We start from the raw sequence: 24,330 nt of genomic DNA, 5'->3' as shown, positions 1-24,330 counted from the left end.
AATTATTCTCTGAAGCTGCTCTGTCTCCCTGATCCCTCTCAGAACAGCTTTGGGTGACTAAGTTTTTAATACCACACTCATTCAAATGCCTATACATGCTTAATGGTGTTCAAAACACAACTCAGTTAATGAGAACAACTAAGTCCTCAGATAATAATAACTATTCCTTTACTCCGAATCTTGCAAATCACTGATTTTCCAAACATTCCTGCATTTCTTTAGACCATAGATAAAAAGTTGGTATCAATTTATATGTTATTTTATATTGCCTTTTAGAACTAACAGATATCAAAAATAAATCAAATAGTTTACCATATGTTCACATATCCCTATATAGTAGCCTAATAAAATTAATGAACTTCAACTGACTATTAAAAGTCATGGCAAAATATTTTTTGGCAGCATTTTTTTATTTTCATATGATCTTGAAGTAGACACTTTAGTCCCTATAACAACTATACACACACTAGGACTAATGCAAAGCCTACTAAACCCATTGATAGGTCTTTTACTAACTTCAGAAACTCTGAATTAGATCTTGAATTTTATCACTACCAACAGAGAGCTCATGATCCTCATGTATACGGTCATCAGCTCAAGAAAATTCAACTACAGAAGTGTAACCAGTAAGCTGAAAGCTGGGGATACATATCTCAAAAGCCAGTAGTGAGACCCCTGAATTAAGAAAGCCTGGCATTGTCTTCACTGTACCTACATTGCATGATACATCTAATCATGACATTAATTCCCAATACAAACAGAAAATGTAAAGGTAGCTTCTGACGATGCAGGAGTTAACAACAAATTGGCTACCTAGTGAACTAACACTGAAGTGACTGTTGCCACACAGAACCAAGCATAGATAAAATCCTTCCAAGAGACTTCATGCAGGCTTTCCCAGAGATCCATCCTAACCCAGCTACATGCCTAGAAATAGCCCATTAGTTATCTTAAACAGACGGTCATAGAATCATAGAATAGTTAGGGTTGGAAAGGACCTTAAGATCATCAAGTTCTCACACCTCTGCCATGGGCAGGGACACCTCACACTAAACCATGTCACCCAAGGCTCTGTCCAACCTGGCCTTGAACACCGCCAGGGATGGAGCATTCACAACTTCCCTGGGCCACCCATTTCAGTGCCTCAGCACCCTCACAGTAAAGAACTTCTTCCTTATATCCAATCTAACTTCCCATGTTTAACTACTTACCCCTTGTCCTACCACTACAGTCCCTAACGAAGAGTCCATCCCCAGCATCCCTGCCCCCTTCAGATACTGGAAGGCTGCTATGAGGTCTCCACGCAGCCTTCTCTTCTCCAGGCTGAACAGCCCCAACTTTCTCAGCCTGTCTTCATACAGGAGCTGCTCCAGTCCCCTGATCATCCTCGTGGCCCTCTTCTGCAACAGTTCCATGTCCTTTTTATGTTGAGGACAGCAGAACTGTACACAATACTCCAAGTGAGGTCTCACAAGAGCAGAGAGAGGGGCAGGATCACTTCCTTCGACCTGCTGGTCACTCTCCTTTTGATGCAGCCCAGGATACGGTTGGCTTTCTGGGCTGCAAGAGCACACTGCCGGCTCATGTTCAGTTTCTCATCGACCAACACCCCTAAGTCCTTCTCCACAGGGCTGCTCTGAATCTCTTCTCTGCCCAGCCTGTAGCTGTGCCTGGGATTGCTCTGACCCAGGTGTAAGACCTTGCACTTGTCATGATTAAACTTCATGAGGTTGGCATCAGCCCACCTCATAAGTGTGTCAAGATCCCTCTGGATGGCATTCATTCCCTCCAGTGTATCAACCGAACCACACAGCTTGGTGTCATCGGCAAACTTGCTGAGGGCGCACTTAATCCCACTGTCCATGTCAGCGACGAAGATGTTGAACAAGACCGGTCCCAACACTGATTGCTCAGGGACACCACTCATTACTGGTCTCCAGTCAGACATTGAGCCATTGACCACAACTCTTTGCATGCAGCCATCCAGCCAGTTCTTTATCCACCGAGTGGTCTATCTATCAAACTGATGTCTCTCCAATTTAGAGACAAGGATGTCGTGTGGGACAGTGTGGGTCAAGCACAGATGTCTTGAGAAATTCGGAACAGTAACTGCTTTCTAAACCTCCCTTCCCCACTATGATCCTTAACTAAACAGCTGGCTGTTGAAAATTACAGGAGCAAAATAAAGACTGTATCAGTGGCTCTTTAGTTTCTGTAGCAATAATATGGATTTATATATAAACATAAATCCACACACTGAGAAATGCAGAATCAGTTTTGGGGTTTGTGGGGGTTTTCTCCCTGAAAAAGAAGATAGTTACAGCAACCTTCACTACTGTGCCCATGACTTCTCCTCCAAGACTAGCTTCTTATGTGGTTCAAGCCCCTGGCTGGTGCCCACTGCTTCTCAAACAGGGAATTAGTCTGACCTGGTGTGCCCTCTGTATATGACACTTCAGCCACATACATTGGCTGGGAAGGGGACTCAATGGCTGAAAGAAGCATTCTTGAGCAGAAGTGTTTTATATGAAGCACTAAGAGATTTTACAAGTAGAGCCTCCAGCGAAGGAATGAAAGGAGGAGGACAAATGCCCACAGAACTTCCACGCCACAGGTACTGTGGCCTGAAATTTCAAAGAAGCTCTAATTTACTCATGTTACAAGGGCTTAAAGCTGACCTTTTAAAGATGACCCTGCGCCCATCTACACTTTATGCTTCTCAGAAGACAAAAAATAAAAATCCATCCTAATGGATTTTTTTCTGGCCTATAATAGGAAGCATCCGAGGCACAACGAAGATGCATCTAACACAAAACAGCACATTTACCTGGGTGACAAAATAAGCTGGAGTTGTGTGTTCTAATCATGCTCAGTACCCTCAGCTACAACATTTCAACATACCTAGCTATGCTTGCTTACCAATCTGAAAAAACAGCATGTCCCCACTGTTATTTGGGACCCACAAAGGAGGGTCGCCAAGTCAAACCTCCCCATGCTCTGAAGGCATCACAACCTAACATGCTTGAGTTCTGTGCAAGGTGCAATGTGCTTCCATCTACACAATACGCTTAGTGGAGGTGATCAATGACCACTTTTTATCTATGGTTTAGTGTCCTGAATACTTGCTTAGGAAACAGGGATCCGCTACCCCACAAGTTGGAAACCACCCAGCAATTATTACCAAGGGGGCAATTCAGCATACTGACTTGCTTTGCTCTAGGCTGCTACCCAGGGTGTCAGTGCCTCAAGGTTAGCTATGGATACCCCAGGTCTGGTCCTGCTAGCTCACAGCATCTGGCCCTTGGCGGCTTGTTGCTCCTTTTCTGCCTTTTCTGTGACTAAAAGACAAGACCCTTGGTCTTTTATCCAAAAGTATAACCAAGAGTAAAAGCTTGAGATTTGCACTGGGGATGTTAGTTATGTATTTTGTGTCTTTCCATATGTGGATCTGCACGTAAGTCTGCAAACTGGGACAAAAACATGGATAGTGTTCTCTTTTCACATTAGTAGAAGCCCAGAGACTTATCTGGGATATACAACTGAGTAAATAAAAGACCATAAGCCAAAATAACTCTTAGATTTAACTTCTTTAGTTTCTGATTTTTAAACTCCTTAACAAATTAGAATAGTCACACATTTTTGATATGCAAAGTGAATTCCAGGCTGCTTAGCATGCTTAGTTCAGGAAAAGTAGTGTGTTTAATTCTAAAATAAACTATCCTTGTTGCCTGAGTACACTGCTCAAAAGCTTATTTTTTCTTCTGTTAACAACACTGCCAAATCTTAATTTTCATCTTCAGAGTTTTCACTGTTTTACTTAAAACTCCTGGAGGCAATCAAAATTCAGAGTTTTGCATATGCTTCTATAAAAAACACAGCAATGACAAAAAAAGCTCTAAAAAATGCAGTGCTTCCTCCAAAGCCAGAGAGGTCATTTGGACTGAGGTCCCCAAAATTACTGGCTGGATTTGGCTCACTAGAATTATACCTTCTGCATGTAGCTACGGCTTCCTCCCTCCTGTCCTCTTTTTCAGATACTTCTAGATACAAATAAGGGCAAACTGGAGCTGCAGGAATTATTTGCACAGCTTATCCCCATCATAATGTTTACATAAAGATCACAGTTCTTCTCTCTTCACTTAACTAGAAATGGGCATGCCATGATGATACCTGCTCTGGTTCAGTGATGTATGATGGATGAATGTCTGTTAACACAATAGCAGTGTGTACCCCTGAGAGAACAAGGACATAAAGGACATGTAAGAGGCAGCATGCAATCTCTGATCATGTAATGGGATATACAGCCAATACAACGAAGAGACACCTGTATGTTACTCACTGATGAGTATGTCTTGGGATGAAGTCATGTTTGGATACGTAACATAGGTTAGTATCAGCCGATTAGACAAGAAATAACTGCATTTTGTTCTTGTATCATTATACCTCATTAATTCCCCATGTTCTCTCACATCACGCACTAATGAGATCACCCAACCTCAAAAAGAAAAGAGGATCTGACAAGCAGACAGTCAAAGATGAAAAGCGCAACCTACAATGCTAAACCTCTGTTTCTGTATGAGCTGTAAAATACATGTGAAATTATGAATGACAATACCCAAATGACTATAACCCCATTTCTTACAAAACAAGAACTGGCTGAAATAAAAAGAAACAATCAAATAACAGACTTAAATAAATGGGGTGAGGTGATTCATGAGGAGTTCCACCCCCCAAGACTCAACTACATGGTGCAACTCAAACTCATTGCCATGGACGACTGGGGAGCCAAAAGCTATAAACAGCCATAGCAGAGGAATTTGACAAAGCTGGAGTGGGTGAGTATATAACCGGATAATTACTTCAGTGGACTAGAGTTACCCTGGCTCAGCGCTAAGCTAGTGCCTGACAGAAGCCAAAATATAAAACTGACAAAACCCATCTCTCCACTTCACATGCAGTCCTTCACTATTCACAACACAACCAGATGAAATGCTAACCCAGACTTCAGCGTGGTATTTCTAATTCTTTCTTGTACTTGTCAGACTGAAGAGGATTTTGGCATGCCATACTGTATGTGCCTATACAAAGGTATGCTGCTTGAAGAGTCGGGTACAGCAAAGGAAGATCATCTACTTCAGCCTCCTGCATGGAATGGCTATTTTCATCTATGCATCCCAGCACTGAATTGTATGTCTTTGAAACGGCAAGGCTCTGTCTGAGAACACCTAGATGACCAGAATAAATGCTAAAGTCATAATTTCTCTTGACAGTTTATTCATATGCAACTCTTAAAGACTCTCTTTTTTGTTATACTTTTTTTCCCCCAACCCAATTTTTTAGCACAGGTTCATCTGTACACATCAAAACTGGAGACAGTGGCTGTCTTACTGCATACATACAGAAGAGGTGAGACAGGTACATCTCTGCTGCAACTCACTGTTGCTCCCATCTACATGTGCAAGGTTCTTTTGATCCTGTCTCTGCGACAACAGCCTGATGAAGGATCAAATAGAAATGTATTTACTATGGTTCTTAAATCTCTTCTAGTTCTACTTTCCCTTATTTAGTCTTTTATCTATATAACAAGCATATTCAATCTGAAATACTAGAAAACAAATCACAGTATCACAGTATGTTAGAGATTGGAAGGGACCTCAAAAGATCATCTAGTCCAATCCCCCTGCCGGAGCAGGAACACCTAGATAAGGTTACACAGGAATGTGTCCAGGCGGGTCTTGAATGTCTCCAAAGAAGGAGATTCCACAACCTCCCTGGGCAGCCTGTTCCAGTGTTCCGTCACCCTCACTGAGAAGAAGTTTCTTCTCAGGTTTAAGTGGAACCTCTTGTGTTCCAGTTTGTACCCATTGCCCCTTGTCCTTTCATTGTTTGCCACTGAGAAGAGCCTGGCTCCATCCTCGTGACACTCCCCCTTTATATATTTATATACACTAATAAGGTCACCCCTCAATCTCCTCTTCTCCAAACTATAGAGACCCAGCTCCCTCAGTCTTTCCTCATAAGGGAGATGCTCCACTCCCTTAATCATCTTAGTTGCCCTGCGCTGGACTCTCTCCAGCAGGTCCCTGTCCTTCTTAAACTGAGGGGCCCAGAACTGGACACAATATTCCAGATGAGGTCTCACCAGGGCAGAGTAGAGGGGAAGGAGAACCTCTCTCGACCTACTAACCACCCCCCTTCTAATACACCCCAGGATGCCATTGGCCTTCTTGGCCACAAGGGCACAGTGTCGGCTCATGGTCACCCTGTCGTCCACTAGGACCCCCAGGTCCCTCTCCCCTACACTGCTCTCTAACAGGTCGTTCCCCAACCTATACTGGAACCTGGGGTTGTTCCTGCCCAGATGCAGGACTCTACACTTTCCCTTGTTATATTTCATCAAGTTATTCCCCGCCCAACCCTCCAGCCTGTCCAGGTCCCTCTGGATGGCAGCACAGCCTTCTGGCGTGTCGGCCACTCCTCCCAGCTTAGTGTCATCAGCAAACTTGCTGATAGTACACTCAATTCCCTCATCTAAATCATTGATGAATATATTAAATAATACTGGTCCCAGTACCGACCCTTGAGGCACTCCACTAGTTACAGGCCTCCAACTAGACTCCGCCCCATAGACTACAACTCTCTGGCTTCTCTCCTTCAGCCAGTTCACAGTCCACCTCACTACCCGATCATCCAGACCACACTTCCTCAATTTAGCCGCAAGGATGCTGTGGGAGACCGTGTCAAACGCTTTGCTGAAGTCAAGGTAGACCACATCCACCGCTCTGCCATCATCCATCCACCGTGTTATTTCCTCATAAAAGGCTACGAGATTGGTCAAGCATGACTTCCCCTTGGTGAAGCCATGTTGACTGCTCCTCATAACCCTCTTATCCTTGATATGCCTTAAGATGGCACCAAGGATAAGGTGTTCCATCACTTTCCCAGGAATGGAGGTGAGGCTAACCGGTCTATAGTTACCCGGGTCCTCCTTCTTGCCCTTTTTGAAGACAGGAGTGACATTTGCTTTCCTCCAGTCCTCAGGCACCTCTCCCGTTTCCCAAGACTTGGTAAAGATGATGGAGAGCGGTCTAGCAATGACCTCAGCCAGTTCCCTCAGCACCCGCGGGTGCATCCCATCTGGACCCATGGATTTATGGATGTCCAGATTGCTCAACTGGTCTTTAACCCATTCCTCATTGACTAAGGCAGACCGCTCCGTTGACCTATCTTCATCCGAGGTCTCAGCGGTACAGGGCTCTTCAGGACTGCCTCCGGCAGAGTAGACAGAGACAAAGAAGGCATTCAGTAACTCTGCCATCTCTGTGGCTTTTGTCACCAGGGCACCCGTCCCGTTCATCAGCGGGCCTACATTGCCTCTGGTGTTAGTTTTACCTGCCATGTATTAGAAAAAGCTCTTTCTGCTGTCCTTGACCCCTCTCGACAGCTTTAATTCCAAGGAGGCCTTAGTCATCCTAGCAGCTTTCCTACATCCTCTAGCAGCAGCCTTATATTCTTCCCAAGTGGCCAGCCCTTCCTTCCATGACCTGTAAACTCTCCTCTTCCACTTGAGCATACCGAGCAATTCCCTATTTAGCCACGCAGGTCTCCTGACCCTCTTCCTTGACTTCCTACGTGTCGGGATGCTCCGATCTTGAGCTCGGAAAAAGCAGTCCTTGAACGTCAACCAACTATCTTGGGCCCCTTTCCCTTCAAGCAGCCTAGCCCATGGGATTTCCCCTAGCAATCGCTTGAAGAGGCCAAAGTTTGCCCTGCTAAAGTCCAGGGTTGCGATTCTACTTGCTATTCTACTGGTCCTACCACACAAGATCCTGAATTCTACCATCTTGTGGTCGCTGCAACCAAGGCAGCCCTCAACCTTCACTCCTTCAACCAGACCCTTCTTGTTAGTGAGGATGAGATCCAGCAGCGCACCTCTCCTGGTTGGCTCATCCACCAAAACAAATCAGTTTTGTTTCAAGTATCATGAGTTTAAAGTCTCATGATTTTTCACATTTGAGACTGACAGCATTTTACAGAGTGAAAAAAGTTTCTGCATGTGATGCAGCAGATAGTAATGACATGAAAGTACTTCTGCAACACTAATATATGTTTATTGCTCTCCCTATCTTTATAGGTTGTCATTTTATAGGCCATATAAACACTTGCAGTTTATTACTATGACCGTTCAGACTAGCATGGTATAACTGTTGAACTGTTCTTCAAGTAAAGTTTGCAAGCTTTCAAGAAGACATTAGCTCTTACGCTTTGTTTCTGCCAACGCTCATCTCCAGCCACAAACATGAGGCCTAACAGGGTCAGGATTATCATGCTGAAAAATTAAAGCACTCCACTGTAAGGGCTTGAAATAAGGAGTTTAATTGCTCAATTTCCACTTTCCTTTCTAATGAAATTAAACAGCATTTTGCCACAAAAAAATGCCATAAGCAACAGATTCACTGGCACTGCAACAAAGGTTTCTCAGTGTATCTACAAGTACATTTGTGAACAGTCACATTTAGTTATGGAACAAGTTATAATCACATATGTACTTCAGGTGATGCAGATCAGAGAACAAAGACCTGAAAAACTACTTAAAGGTATCAAATCAATACAAAGAAGCTCAAGTCAATTACTTCTGTCTCCTGTATATCTTTATCTGATGTGGATGAACAGCAGGCTGAGCTGAGCTAACTTTGGCTCCTCTTGTTTAAAATACTGTATTGCATTGTGTACCACTTCATAGTATAGAAGTTGATAGAGTGGACACTGATGTTTGACCATTTAGTGAGTCAGGCTGCTAACAATTAGAAAAGCGTTTCTAAACAAAGACATGATTTTGGCTTCAAAATATGTTTCTTATAAAGAAAAACAGTTCTCCTGATAACATGTATTTGCTGCACTCTACCAGATTTCAATAATATATTTACAAATGAGCATACAGACTTAAAACCTGATGTCTATGACATGTTAATACACATAGGAAGTGAATATCCTGGGATCTTAACATACACCTAATCACAATATTCTCAAGACTGCACAAGTATAATAAACAGCTCCTGAGAAACAGCTTATCAGTCTGCAGCTTTAAGTACACATTAAATATCTGAAAAATAATAATACATATTTTAAAGGATCTGTGTATATATAGACATGGACACATTGTGTGTGTGCATGTTATACATATAAGGGTGGGAACAGCATCGTTATATTCTATAGTTAGACCTAAATTAAGCAACAGCATCCTGATACAGAACAATACATTAAAATAAAACTGTACGACCTCAGGAAATCCCATACTACAATTATCTCTCATTTAATTCCACTATTAAGTATTGGTACTGAACAGGAATCAACACAACAGCTGGTATTAGGCATCAGATACATTGATCTAATACACAATTAAAAAATACATATATATTTTAGACTCTCACAGTAGAATATGTTATATAGTGTTCCTATTAACCTGTTTCTTGCTACATGAAGTAGTTCATGGGACAGTAGTTCCCATCTCTTCCCATCTGCTGCCACATTTCCTTACCCCTTTCCCCTTTTTTTTCCTTATCCCTTTCGTGCCACATTGCCTTACCCCTTTCACCTTTTTCTTCAGCCACTTACTATTTATAACTCAGCACCAACAAAAAGGATTTAAACATTAAGCAAAGCTTCAGTACTTCAGCAACCTTTCAAGCTCAGTCCGAGGAGAACAGCTTCATACACTTAAGTAAAATCCCTCAGCAATTTCAGCAAAGAGAACATAAAAAACACTGAATGCAACTGAAAAGAGTTGCTGTAGCTATACAAGACAGATGTGCACATACACACTTATTTCATTTAATGCCTATGCCACCCCCCCCAACCAGAATGTCCACTTAATAGTGGTAACTTCTTAAACTTGAAATTTCTTAAGAAACCATGAAAGCATGGTTGATGAGGTCATGTCATGTATTCCTTGTAGGTGCCTGTCTCTGTCTTTTAGTTACAACAGGAGGCCAGACAGCGTGACTCAGTTGCTTAACCTTCAAGTAAAGTGTGATAAAGCCTATCAATGACCACAGGTGTTTTCCAAAGAATTACTACCTCCTTCAAGGCATTTTCTGCTCTAAGGTTATTTTTCCATAGGACCTTGCAAAGTGAGAGGAAAACAGGCCCTTGAAGCTGACCTAACTGTGATCTGAAGTTACTGATCAGTAAGTGCTCCAGACTGTCAAAAAAACCCATCTCTTTCTACTCCTACCTGCTTATCCCTGCCCTCCCACAAGTCCTTGGTCTCCTGTGCAGATACAAGCATATTTGAAGCCAAGAGGTAAACCAGACTGAAAAAGTAGTCCGAGTACTCCTTAACCTACACACCTTCTACCCCCCACAAGCTGCCATTCACATCACATTCCTGACTCAGTTCCCCCATACTCCTACTGGCACTCAGGAGGGGACAGTGCAGGGCACAAATAAGCAAGTGGGCAATGGGAACACTATTTGGGCTAGTGCCACCAAACTACACAGGTATAAGCAGTTAACTTCAGCTGAAACTGGTCCATTTTTCCACTTCTAAGACCTTCTTTCTAACCGTACTTTAAAGTTTTGACAGACTTTATTTAACCTGAAGCTTGATTTTTCCACTGGGACACTGTCCTAATGCTTGTTTCTTGTCCACATTAAAAGAACTTAACTGACATCTTAAATTGACAGAAGTATGATCTGGAGTGGTAGAAAAAGGAGAAACGGAGGGTGCCTCAGGGGCATCAGATTGCTCAGAGATGCTGTGGATGCCCCACCCCTGGCAATGTTCAAAGGCCAGGCTGGAAGGGGCTTGGCGCAACCTGGTCCAGTGGAAGGTTTCCCTGCCCATTGCAGGGGGTTGGAACTGGATGAGCTTCAAGGCCCCTTTCAACCCAAATCATCCTATGAGTCTATGCTCCCTGCAGGGGCTCAACAATACTTGCTGTGCAGGTATAGGTCTGGTCTGCAGCAGGTCATGAAGTGATGGCCATAAGGTTTTTTTCTTCATGTACTCTCAGTGATTCCAGAGCAGACAGCTAAAAAGGGTGAGTGGAAGGGAAAAGAAAGCAGAAAAAGGCTTAGTCCACCCCGAGAAGAAAAGGAGGAACCCAGAGCGGGAACAGAGTCAGAGTCTGCAGATGAAACCAGGATCCTGGAGAAGAGAGTGGGAGAAGCAGGAAAGGAAAGCTAGATCTGAGGCCAGAGAGGGACCTGGGCTGGCACTGTATTTGCTGTGCAGAGACAAAGAGCAGCCTCGTTGCCATTTATTCACATGAGAAAGGGCAACTAAAAGTTAGGATGACAGATAAGGTGAAGGTGGATATCAAATCTTTCCACAGTCTGTTGAAGAGAAGCAGGTAATAGAGAAAGCAGCAAGGAACTAGAGATGCATTCAAAACCCAGGAGCTGCTCAAGAACACAGGTGAAAGACAGAAGCCTAAAGGCACAGCCTGCTCCCCTGCTCAGCTATTTCAGTATTTACACAATGCTGCCTTGAATGGGAAATAACACCTAAAGGTCTTAAGACACAGGCACAGTTCTACCATCCAAGTCCAGAGGACAGTCTTTACTGGGCGCAGGCCTGTGCGACCAGTTTCCCAAAGCATCAGGTGTGCTGCCTTTCCCCTTATCTGCTCCTCACTTTCACCCCATGTTCCAGCTGTCCCCATCCCCCTTACTTAACCTGTTCCTCCGCCTCACTTAATAGGATGTGGTATGGAGAGGTGGTAAGCAGCACCAGACTAAGTGCTTCCATGCTGAACCTGTAAGAAAACCAATCCAACTGAGGAGATGGAAGCCCATTCCAACACCTTTCAGTGTATGTTTTCTTTCAATTTCCTAGACTTTGAAGCCAATATTGTAGTCCAGCCAAAGCATTTCCATTTCAGAGTATAAGAACACTGGTTGCAAAATAATTCTGACTTTATGAAATGACATGGGAAAATAATTGGTAAACAGCGGATAAAAGCTCTGCCTGAAATTCAACCACCTTGATGATTACCAAAATGAACGTGTATTAATTCAATTTTTTCTTTTAAAACTGCTACTCAGCTATCAGTTCAAGTTTTAGAAGATAAGCAATTAACTGCATATTTTAGAATTTCCATTTACTTTAAATTCCTCAACTCTGTACTAACTCATAAAGTGAAAGGGAAATTCCCATTCTAATGGAACCAGCTAGCTAGCAAACAACCTGCTCTGGTTCAGAGTAAGTTTACTTTTTAATAGCTTCCTTGTTAGGCAGTTGAAAAGTTAAAATATATACATAGCTTGATTATAAAAACATAAAGCTTTTCAGACTTTCACACATATTCATGTAAGTTAGGGACTATATGAAAATGTATATAACAAGGATTTTGAAGAATTCATTATGCACGTTATTTATGGAAGGAAAGAGAATAAAATCAAAGCTAAATACAATTTTCACTGAATATGCAGAATAACAGCAGAATTCAATAGGTTAGCACAAACATGGAATATTTAGAGAAAAAAATTATGATTACCCAGAATAACTTCAGTTTTATTCAATGTATCACTTGTAAGATAATATCTCTATGATAATAATAAGGATCTGAACATATATGCCTCAGTGGGACCCTTAGCAAGATGCACAAATTCCTGAGATCAACACACGGTACTTCATTAGTGAGGCAAAGGAAAGATGTCCCAACACCACCCAGAAGGAACAATGAATACAAGGAGATAAAAACCAAACCAAAACAAACCCTATTCAAACCCTAGGTGACTTAATTTCCCAAATTCAGGAAGCTCCACTGCACCCAAACTGGCACTGTGTTGGTATGAAGTAGTTCAGTATCTACTAACTGCTCATGGTGTCTTCAGTATGAAACTAGACAAATCCACGTAACAAGATGTCCATAAACAGATACTGAAGGGAATAGGCAGAGGCATGTCTTCTAATATACTCAGCCCAAGAACTGTGGATGTTAGGTATGAGGGAAAATGCAGAAAGCAACTAAGTCCAAACGTTCAACTTAAAAAGAATAACATGTGCTGCTGAGACTGACAAGGGCCAAACTCTTATTATATATCTCTTATATTCTTACACACTTTAGGCTAGGCTTGATGTGTACCTAAAAATTTGCAAGTGTGGGTAGGTTCCTGATAAATTTGCTTAGTCATACGCACCTAGTTAGGTCATATAACGATGCCCTCACAAATCTTGCCTGACAGTAACACATTACTGTTAACAGGTATCAACAGCCTTTGCAAGATCTCTGACATATTTCACAAAATACTTTGAAAGCACATCTCATTTCTTAAAAAACAAAAATCATTAAAGACATTAAACTGGGACAGCTCCTGGCTTATAACCCAGAAGAGAGCTAGCCCCATTAAATCTCTCACTGTGCACATGTGGCAGGCAGAAAAACACATTCAAACGTAATGAACACATAGGTTATACAATCATACATCATCTTGAAACAGGCCCCTAAAAACAGCTTTCATGTGAATTTTGAGGAAGCAGTAATAACTATGAAATGCCTCCCCCCATCCAGTTTTTCAGTATACACACAGGTAGTTCTTTGAAAGAGGCATTTTAATCATACTCCAGCCTGACATGTTACAAAATGCTCTCCAGTAGAGACACACTTTAAAAATAAATATAATTATTAGGAAAGAGAACAAAACATTGTATCCCTACACATATCATGTGTGCACTCCTGGCTCTCCCCTTTGTTCTGCAGGCCTAAAGAGAATTAGGTAAGGAACAGCTTCATTAGAAACAGCAAGCTACGTAAGTGAAGAATCTTTAGCCTGAAAAGGAACAATGGAGAGCGGGACTAAACGAAATCAGAAGTGGCATGGACAGAACTGTTCTCTGTCTTGTCCAGGACAAGGACCGGGGAAGTTTCGTACACAGTTAACAGGTGTCAGGCTCAAGGCAAGCAGAAGGAATGGTTCTTTCAGTTTTGGGGATTGTTTGTTTTTAAAATTTTACTATCAGATATACATAAACCAGAAGATCCACTCAATGCCAAACTTCTTGATACAGAAAGGTGTTGACATCAAAAGCTTCTGTGGGTTCAATAAGCACTTGGATAGCACACAGGATAAACGTCAACTAAAAGCCATACAATAAAATAATCCCCCCCCCCCCAATCATTTAAGGCAAGGAAGTCCACAAGCTGCCTGCTGCCCACAGTTCGTAAGCATGTACTGATACTTTCCCTTTCTTTGCTCAGAAGGAGGTTGTCAAGTAGGTCCCGTAATTTCGCAGAGCCTTGTCAGGTAAGGGCATAAATAAAAAGAGAAGGCCAGCCAAAAATAAAACTAAGAGGTACTGGAAGAGCCACAAGAGTGGCTATAGCCAGGTGCATGTTGCCATGGTTGCCCTTTCACTATGAAAACCAGGATGAGCCTGGGCACCCTGTAAACATCTGATGCCTGCTGGTGGGTTTTCCAGCCGAAGTCCCCAGCTGACCAAGGAAGGAGCAGCAGGTACACGCTTCTACACCAGGGCTTCTCATGAACTTGGTCTGTGGATGCAAAGGTGAAGAAACTAAGCAAGTGGAATATGAGTCTTCCAAGCTGTTTCTATGGAATGGTTTGGGGACAAATCCGCTGGATTTTGCACAAACAGCTCCCCACAAGGGGAGCAAGCAGTGCAGCAGGACAGAGGATAAAAAAAAAGAAACTTTTGGTGGCCAGGATTCAGTGGGCACTGTCTTCTTGTAGGAAGAGAAATAGAATCATAGAATAGTTAGGGTTGGAAAGGACCTTATGATCATCTAGTTCCAACCCCCCTGCCATGGGCAGGGACACCTCATACTAAACCATGTCACCCAAGGCTCTGTCCAGCCTGGCCTTGCACACCGCCAGGGATGAAGCATTCACAACTTCCCTGGGAAACCCATTCTAGCTCCTCACCACATTCACAGTAAACGGCAGCCTTCACCTGGAAGGAACTGGGGAAAAGGGGGTGTGAGGGGGAAGGTGTGACGGATTGCTCCTCATCATGTGCCATGCATGAGGTTTCAAACATCACTTTCCAAGTCATCCATGGCCCCACATCAGTGGGGCACACTGCACACGTTTAGTGGCTGCACAAGAGGGGCTGTCCAGCAAGGCTGCCTGTGTTGGATACTGTTGGAGGCAGCATCTATGGCTAGCCAGGCATTTTCTCTGACCAGCTACAGCCATTCTTCTACTCTTATATGACTTCAATACTTAAAAGAAATACCATAAGCAAACTAACCATGGAGTAAAGCAGCAACTTACAGGCTCAAAGGAAAAACACAGCTCATCCACCTGTCATAAGAAACGAGGATTTGAAAATTTCATTAGTTTTCTGAAACCATTAAGATATTCTACGAGTTTCATTAATACAAAGAGCCTTTTCATGCTGTTAATCCAGATTAGTAATGACTGTTGAGTTTGCCTAATTCTTTAGTTCCACCTGATGCAACAGAACAGCCTTTTTCTTCCTTCCTTTGAAGCATGGTCCTGCCCTCTGAAGATCCTCCACTGTTCCTTTCCCTACTTCCTGCTCCAAGACCACAGTTCAGTGTACCTTTACTGCCTTATCAGCTGTCCACAGATATTTCAGAACAGAAAGTACTCAGAAGTCCTCTACAGCTCTTTACTCCTCTCATTAGTTTTTAGTGATCTGATCACCTGTTGGCCCAGCTGCTGCCTGGAGGAAAAAAAAAGAAGCAGGGTTTTCATTAATTTTAAAGATCCTCCTCATTTTCACAGTTGATGATCAGAGAGAAATAGGCAGTTCTTCTCAGGTAAGAAAAATAAAAGCTTCCCCCCCCCCCCCCCATAAATCACTTCCTACACCTTTTAGTTGTATGGGTGCCTTTACTCTCATTTGAGCACTGTGGTCTTGGAGGAAACTGCAACTGCAGAGACAACCTTTTATCAGTCAATTTCACCACTCTAAGGCAACCCGATCTCAGTCTGAGTCCAGACAGCTCAACCAACCTCCCTCTGCAGACATAGTTAATTACCTTCTAAGGGGAGCCCGGACCATCTCATGTGCCCAGTAGTATGAACACTGTATTCCTAGCAGGCAAGAAATTTCACTGAGGCAGCCAGGAGCTGCCCAGCTGCTGGGCTCTGCTGAGACACAAGAGACCAGACCTTTCCAAGGAGTGGGTTCAAAACCAATATGCTCTCATGTCTCAGGGTGCCCCTGGGAACATAAGGCAGAAGGCACAAACTCAGCATCACTAACACTCCAGCAAGTGAATCAGGAGGCCCTCAGAGAACTTGATTTTGATCCTAACCTCTTGCCTTCTGCTGCCTGGTAGTTTAGATGAAGCTTCTGTGAAAGGGAATGAAATCGCAGAGAAGACAGGCCAATAACTACCATATTCAGTCATGTCAGAGGGATATTTAGCAATTGTTAATGTTCTTCTGAAAGCTGCATCCTGTGGCCTCCACAACAGGGTTGTTGGTATATTTAAATGAACCACCATTTTACTCTTCTCTAGCCAGCCAGAAACACACCCAACTAGAAAGACAATATAATTATCCATCTCTATCTTCCCTTCTAGAAAAAACACTTCATGCTTACTGAATCTACATACAACAATACAAGCCAGCTGATTAACAGGATTGTCTCTCTTTCTCCAAATCCCAGAATATTTCAATATTAATTATATAAAGGAAATAAGACTTCAATATTTCTTTAACGTAAGGATTTTTTAAATTTTAACGTGAGTACCTTGACACACATGAATAAAATGAAAGGAAGTAAATGGTCACATTTATACCACTGCAGCTCTGTTATGCAAGATTTTCTGGGAGCGGGTGGGGTGAAGAGGAAGTCATAGACTACATTTGAATTTGGAAACATCTGTCCATGGGCAAGCGACAAACGTCAACAAGGCACCGCCTCACAAGTTTATTTCTTAGTTTCCTTAGACAATTAATTACACTGCTAATATAACCATAAGTAGCAATTCTATAAAAAAGACAGTCTCCATCAAGGGTCTTGGTACTATTATGTGTACAGGCTAAGTATGTTTCTGTGTATCTGTGGCCAGTTACAAATATATGTAACTGGAACGACTGAATTTACCTAATTTTCCTTTTCTGCATCATTTCTAAATAGAAATAGCAAGACCACTGCTGAGTAATGGTGAGTCTGCAAACAAACAGATTGTATCCTCAGCAGTATACCAAATAACGAACAATCCGTTTAGAGGAACAAAACCGTAACGCATTCTTTGACTCCCAGTGAAGCCTACTGTCATGGTATCCTCCAAGCAAAGACTATAATATAGCCAAAATATACCAACTACTACTGGTCTGGAGTATTTTCCTTTTTCCTTTAGTTATCAGAAGGTATTTTTCCTGTGTTTTCTCCTCTGCTGCCAAAAAATACTATTCCTCGGTTACTTCTATGTAGGACTAAAAACATCTTACAAAAACATCTGTTCACTCCCCTGGCAATTGCAGTCTCTAAATAATAGTAAGGAGTTATAGCCATCTTAGACAAGCCAGGAAATATCAAAAGAAAAACCAAATTACTGCACAGCTAGAGGGATTGATTTACAGTTATTACAATGAGAGAGTAGAAGAATAAATAACCTATAGTTTAGTTATTTCCTAACTAAAGTCTGAAATGCAACAGAACAGGGGAAAATACAGTAACATAAATATTAAGTCATCGGAAAAAAACTGGTGACAGATAAACACAAAACAAGAAAAAGAAGCTAACAAATTTTTTACAATAGTAATTCAACAAAGAATTCCCATGGTCTGCCTAAGCTATCAATGTTTAAAATTAAAATTCTGTTGCAATTTATGCAGCCTTCAGTGTCTTTGAAGCAGATACGCATACATGGAGAGGAACTTGGTATTACATATTACTCAGGTTAGAAGAAAGGCAGAATTAGGAAAATAAGAAGTTACTGAATGTTTGTAATAGATAATGAAAATGATCATACCTATCCTACTCACTAAACAAAATTCAATACCCTGCCAAACAAAACTGTTAAGGAGCAACTTGGACTTCGAAAGAGCTTATAACTTCCAAACAACAACCTGGCTTGGAATTTCTTATAATTCATTCTACAGACAGCTGTACCATGTTTTTTCACATTAAACAGGATATTAAACTTGATAGGATACCAGTCTGACTTCAGTTGGATTCGCTTTGTCCCCAGCATTTTGTTTTAATGAATCATTGACCACATTCAAAAAAGCAGCAGCTGAACACAAGGTTCTAGACAGGCTTACTGTCCCTTATGCAGCATATCAATGGAGAGGATTACTGTCATCATCCTCAGCTACAACAGCTCGAAAAACAAGTCCTGGTTTGTTTTTACTAGAATAAACAGGGACACATGCTTGAAGAACATGCAAGAGTTTAAACACACGCTGAACCTAAAATTAGTATTTTTGATGGGATGCTTCTGAATGCCTCCAAACAGCAGTTAGTTAAAGTGATCCCCACAGCTTTTTTAGAACCTTCAGAAGTGCAGTTGTTTGTCAGCAGCAATCCCATCAAGTTCCTCATGGGCACACAAGTGTGCTTACACAAGATGCCCAGGAATGCACCAAGAACGAGAAAGTGCCATGAGCTCTTAGGGTAAGCCAAGTACAATACTAGCGCAGAAAGGCTAGGCCAAGGTTTAATAAATTATGTTTACAGAAGTATTGCTTAATCTTCATAATAGATCCTATTACGATATTTTTGTTCACCCCATTGTGATACAAATCATGCTTCTAAAAAAAGACAGCATCTCTGTATGTGTGCATGTGTGCCTGAAAAAGAAAGTGGCTATGCACACATGAAAAAGCAAGCTGTAGCAGACAAAACAGCAACAGCAGGAAAAATAACATTCTCCCTACCTGCTCAATTTAGCACTGCTTGAGTACTGTGAGTGAGGTTTATGTTATGTTTTCAGAGCACAAAAGGTAGCCTCATCTCTCACCAGCACATGTAACATTACAACAGAGTAAGGCACACTTCATAAACTTAAGAGATGGCCACAGAACTGATGGGTTTGAGATTACAACAGTGACAGAAAGGAGCCCAAAACTTACACTGCTTTTCCTCACACTCCCACACTAACGGCATTTAAATTCCATTAGCCATCAATAAGCAGCATTTTATGTTTAGGTCAGATATAAAGTAATTTTAAAATATTAATAATAAAAAGGTAGCTCTCAGCTGAGGTAGCATCCAAGACAAATGGAGCTCAAGTAGTGCACCTATTTTCACTGCAAAAAGAAAATCATGGAATCGCAGCACAGACTTTTCTGTACTTTGTCTGCATAAAACAGCCCCAGGGCCACTTTCAGGGATGCCCTTTAGAACAGGCAAATACATTTTCATTTGCTATTTCCATCCTAATACAAAACTACAAATCTTGCATAAATATAGTTTTAAACCTCTTAAAACGATGTGTGACAATTGACTAATACTGCTTCTGGATAGTCACATAATCCTAGAGGTCTGACTGTGCAACAATATGAAGGTGGAGTTATTAGGGCAAACCCTCCCAGCTGTGTGGCTTATTGTTACCAGACCACTGTTAACCATCATCATTGCCATAATAAACTACTCCTGCTCCTGTTACCCTATTACCATTATGCAGTCTAGGTACTGTCACACCTTCATTTCAACAACCCAGGAAGTTTAATTCTTGCCCAGAATGCCCGTGTAGTCCCTCCAGTTTGTTTTGAACCTTTAAGCAAACAAATAAATAATTTACTTTAAATACTGAGCCCTCCCATGTAGACAGCGTGTACTCACCACACATTCCCAATTCAAAACTACCTAAAGAACAGCCAGAGACATTATGAGTTATTACAATATTCACAGACAGTACAAGAAGCTAAAGCTACTACTGCCGCTCACCCTCTCCTTGCTGTACCTGCTTGGAGCATCCATACTGGGCAGAAGGTCCCAACCAAACTGCAAAAACACTGGGGACAAGGGGGCTAATTTCCCCAATCCCAACTGAGACAGAAAGACTCTTGAAGTACCAGGCTGTCTTCTGCAGCAGCCCACCCAGAGAGACAGAGGTAGCAGGGCCACCCTGCCTCCTGCCCTGCTGGGGAGTGGCTGCAAAGGAAGGGTTCAGCTCATGGGGGCAATCTGTGCTGCAGGAAATCCCAAGGAGGTGGTTTGCAGGTAGGATTCATTCCCATCCCAGTGAGCAGACAGTTCAGCTGAAAAGGATTACTCTGGATCCCATAAGCTTGTTAAATAATGAACTTTGCCCCTAGGCTTAAAAAAAAATAAATAATAAGGGGAGGCAGTGTTGCACAGGTTTACCAGGGCTCACTTCCTGCAGAATGCCCTTGCAAGAGGTGTATATAAGGAACTGCTACTATTTTTATCTCTAATGCTTCCAGGTTGCTGCAAATATCTAAGATAAGGTTAATGCATAACATTTACTGGCATAAAAACACAATACCCTTACTTTCTGCCCAGCTTTTACTCCTGTGTTGGAGGACCCTCAACTTCATTCACTTTTTAAAATGTTTCTAAAGCTGAAGTTCTTAAAATAGGAGCAAAGAGAAACAAATATAATGCGTGAAAAGTTGACCCAAAAGGCTGTAAGACCTGCACTTAAGCATCAGTTTAACATGCAGCAGTATGCCATATGGATGGAAAGTAAAAACAGAGGAAGTGTAACATCTATGAACACAAACTCAAGTGACTACACATTTCACACTTAAGTTAATAAAGTTCAAATGGATGATGATATAATCGTATTTTCCTTGAAACAATTACTTACAGTTTACTTATTTAATCCTTTCATAATTACTTCAGACATTCATCTCCGCATTCTCTCATCACAGGAACAAATAATGTGCAGTACTCACTCACTCAAACAGTTCCAGCAAAAGCAACAAACTCATAACTAAAGGCTTCCAACATGACTAAGTCTGGTTGGATCCAGAGTCATTCCCCCCCCTCTTTCTACTACTCACCAGTAGTCAGGCACAAAAACATTTTTCTGTTAACATATTCGCTTAACACATGCCATCCCACTCACTTCCCAGTCTCTTGACCTTTCTTCCTTCAGCTTGCTGACAGTTCCCCTTTTTCCAGGGAGCACTTGCACTTCTACACAATGCACTACAGTGGCAACTCCTCAAACTCTTGAGGTTTCTTCAAGAAATAGAGTGACTGTCACAACACATGCAGGGGAACATACAGCACCCCTAAAGAGAGTATCTTCAGTATCAGCTGTTCCTCCTCAGCAGTTTAGATGTACAAAATATGCATCATGCTGCAGTTTAGATTCTTTCTACCTTTTAAACATAAGCTATTCTGAGGCTTTACAACTGAAACACCTGTTTCACTCAGTAAATAACTGACTTGCAGCCATGGGCTGGCAAGAGTTGAGGTATTTTTACCCTTCACTAAGCTCTGCATTTTTTTTTAAAGTAGGCTAAGTGGTAAGAGCAACACTGATAGTATATTAGCATTCAGAATACTGCAGTGGTAAGCATTCAGTTGTAATTAAAGTAAATTAAGAGACACTACAGTATACTCAGTAACCTTTTCCATGCAGAATATTATTTGAAAAGCAGGAACTCCATGAGCAACATGAGGTCTGCAACAGTTTAAATACCTGAAATAAGCATAGGTAATGTACACGATCAAAATCTGACCTCTACTCAGTAAACCAAACAGCACAGGGGAATGGGGGGGGAGGGGGGTCAGAATATCAGCTTAACTTTTAATTCACGCACTTCCCTCCGTTCCCTGTACTGAAATGAATAATGAATGAGCTGGGTCATGATCACTTTCAGTAACTATGTCAGAAATCTTCAAATCAACGAGATGAAGGCAAAGAGCCGTTGAAGCTCAGACATCAAAGATCTTCCTAGTAATGCCACATGCTTATACAACCGCATACCATGCATCATTTTTATGCATCAGCATACCGGGAACTGCAACCACAAGTACCAAAGGTACTTGACTGCTACGTTACGAAACTTCCTATGCAAACAAAAATTAACACAAGATTTTAAGTATTTGTGACTGAAATCTGAGAATTTAAATCCAGCCTTCCCCTGAGCCTGGGCAAAACGAGAATCTTCATACTCGGGTGTCACCTTACACCTCCCGTCACCTCTGTCACGCAGCAGCAACTCATCCAAAGTGTCAGTAACTCCAAGAGGTTTTTCAACAAATAGAAAGTCTCGGCTGTCCTGGTCACCGTCCCCCCTCGCCGCTTCGTCCCGTGCACAGCTGCTGCTTGGAGCGTTTCTCAGCCCTCCCCAGCTCTGGCCGGCCCAGCCCGCAGCAGGACCCAGCAGCGGGAACCCAGAGCCTCGCCTGTGCCGCGGCAGCCCCGGGTGCACCCGCGGCCCGGCTGCTGGGACCAGCTGGCGCCGGCGGACCGCTGCCCTGCCCGGGCTCCACTACAGCCCGCTCCCCGCGGAGAGTTCCGCACGGTTGCAGGAGCAGAGCCTGCGGGCTACCTCTACCCATCAGGTGCTTTGCGTTTCTTTGTGAATGCAGCTGTTCCCCACGCAGCTTTCCTTCCAGCAACCCTGAAAATCTTGACAATATAGTATTTTTTCTCCTTACATAAACCCTTCCCTCACTTCTAAAGAACCCTCTCCTTAAAAAGGCTTCTCGCAAATACTTTCGTCAGTGGGCTTTCCACACCGCCCGTTCAAACGGACCCGAAGGCACATGCCCCGAGGGCATCTGTCGCGGGGGCACAGGCTTACCTTCGGCTCCCCGGCGTCGGGCTCCTCCTCGTAGTACCCGTGGCCGGATTCGTAGGCGGCGGCAGCGGCGGGCTGCCGCGGCCCCAGCAGCACGGCGCCGGCAGCGAGGCAGCAGCCCAGGGAGAGAACCTCCAGCAAGTGCATTGTGCAAAGATGGCAGGGCGGGCGCGGAGCGGGGCTGCGGAGCACTTGGAGGAATGCAGGCGAAATTATGAGGCTCCTTCTCTTCCTCTCCCTCCGTCCCTCCCTCCCTCCCCTCGCAATATCCAAAGCAGTAAAATCCGTGGGATGGAGAAGATGCGGTAGCAGCAGCTCCCAGACGCCTGCAGGGGAGTTCCCAACTTTCCCAGCCGCTTTGAAAATTCTCACCAAAGTTATCCGGAGTTTGCCAGGTAAAAACCCACCAGGAAACCGGACATCCGAGGCTGCGCTCACTCAGGAGCAGGGGAGGTGGAAAGAGCAGAGGGGAGGAGGAGGAGAAGGGAGGGAAAGGAGAGAGACAGAGCGCGACCGAGGGGCAGCGCGGGACCGAACAGCCAGTCGCACCCAGGGAGTTCTCCTCGCTCTGGGCCGGGCCGGGGGTCTCTGAAAGGCTCCGCTCCGCCCGCCGCGGAGGTCTGTCCGGACGGCTGTCAGCGGCAGCGTGCCCGGGGGGTGCGCGGCGCCTGGGGCTGCACGGCGGCGGCGGGGGCCACGCATGGCGAAAGCGCCCTCTGCCTGCTCCTCTGCGCGGCGGGAGGGGGCCGGCGGCGGCCTTGCTCCAGCTCCTCCTCCTCCTCCTGCTGCTGTTGCTGCTGCCGCCTGCCGCCTGCCGCCGGCGCTGTGCTGGCTCCCCGGGGAGCGGATCCCCCGCACCGCGAGCAAAAGGCCGCCCGGAGTGCGGCGTCGCTTCAGGGCTGTGGCGGGAAAGGGAGGCGGGCAGGCCCTAAACTCCCCGCATGGCCCGGGCACAGGCGGCCCCGCAGAGTCGGGCTGGTCACGCCCCGAGCCTTGGCCCCGCGAAGATGCACTCTGCTGCAGGTCTCAGCCCCGAGGGGAAAGCAAAGTGCCCTCTTGTTTCATTTCGGTAGATGCAGTTGGGTAAAACGGGCACAGAGAAAGCACGCAAGAAAATCCCTGTTAATCCTAGTGAGGTACTTGTTGAGCAGTACTCCCCTTCACTTGAGGGAGTTTTGGCTGGAGAGAAAAAGATTTTGCCATGCTGGAAACAGTAACTCAAGAGTACCATATTTGTTTATAAACTTCCTATCAGTGCCGTCTCAGAGCTATCTTTGAACAGAAGTTACACCCCATTCAAAGCCCTAAATAAAACAGAGAGTAGACACTGTGCTCCAGTTACACTGTGATTAAAAGAAAAAAAAAAGTCAAGCAGTAAACCCAAAAGGGATTGAACATTGCTGACAAAGTATCCCACTGCAGCCTCCTCAAATCTCAGCCATGCAAAAGGAAAATGTCATATTCCCTGTACTATTATTATTGCTTGATGTGAACAGGATTATTGAATCTTGGGTAAATATTTGGAAAGCTTTTTAAATTGTTCTTCATCACTTTTGTATATCTTCTGGTACTGAGATTGTGTGGGAACAAACTGTGGGGGCAGACCCCTGACTGCTTTGGCTGGATGCTGGCTGTCTGCTCATGGTACACTGC

General features: G+C 43.5%; 1 protein-coding gene across 1 annotated transcript in view; it reads right to left on the bottom strand.

The window, feature by feature from the left end:
* The window catches only part of VEGFC (vascular endothelial growth factor C), a 74,297-nt gene extending 50,979 nt beyond the window's left edge, over positions 1-23,318 (bottom strand). Inside the window, exon 1 of the mRNA XM_061372299.1 lies at positions 22,681-23,318. Coding sequence (XP_061228283.1) covers positions 22,681-22,824 — 144 coding nt within the window. The 5' untranslated portion in view covers positions 22,825-23,318. The remainder of the gene's footprint in view (positions 1-22,680) is intronic.
* Positions 23,319-24,330: the final 1,012 nt, after the last annotated feature.

Source organism: Neopsephotus bourkii, unplaced genomic scaffold (assembly GCF_033783945.1).
Source record: "Neopsephotus bourkii isolate Nb327-2 ecotype Australia unplaced genomic scaffold, CSIRO-AGI_Nbou_v1 NB_168, whole genome shotgun sequence".
Classification (NCBI taxonomy): Eukaryota; Metazoa; Chordata; class Aves; order Psittaciformes; family Psittacidae; genus Neopsephotus; species Neopsephotus bourkii.
The sequence above is the reverse complement of the archived record's forward strand: the minus strand, read 5'-3'. Positions and strand labels throughout refer to the sequence as shown.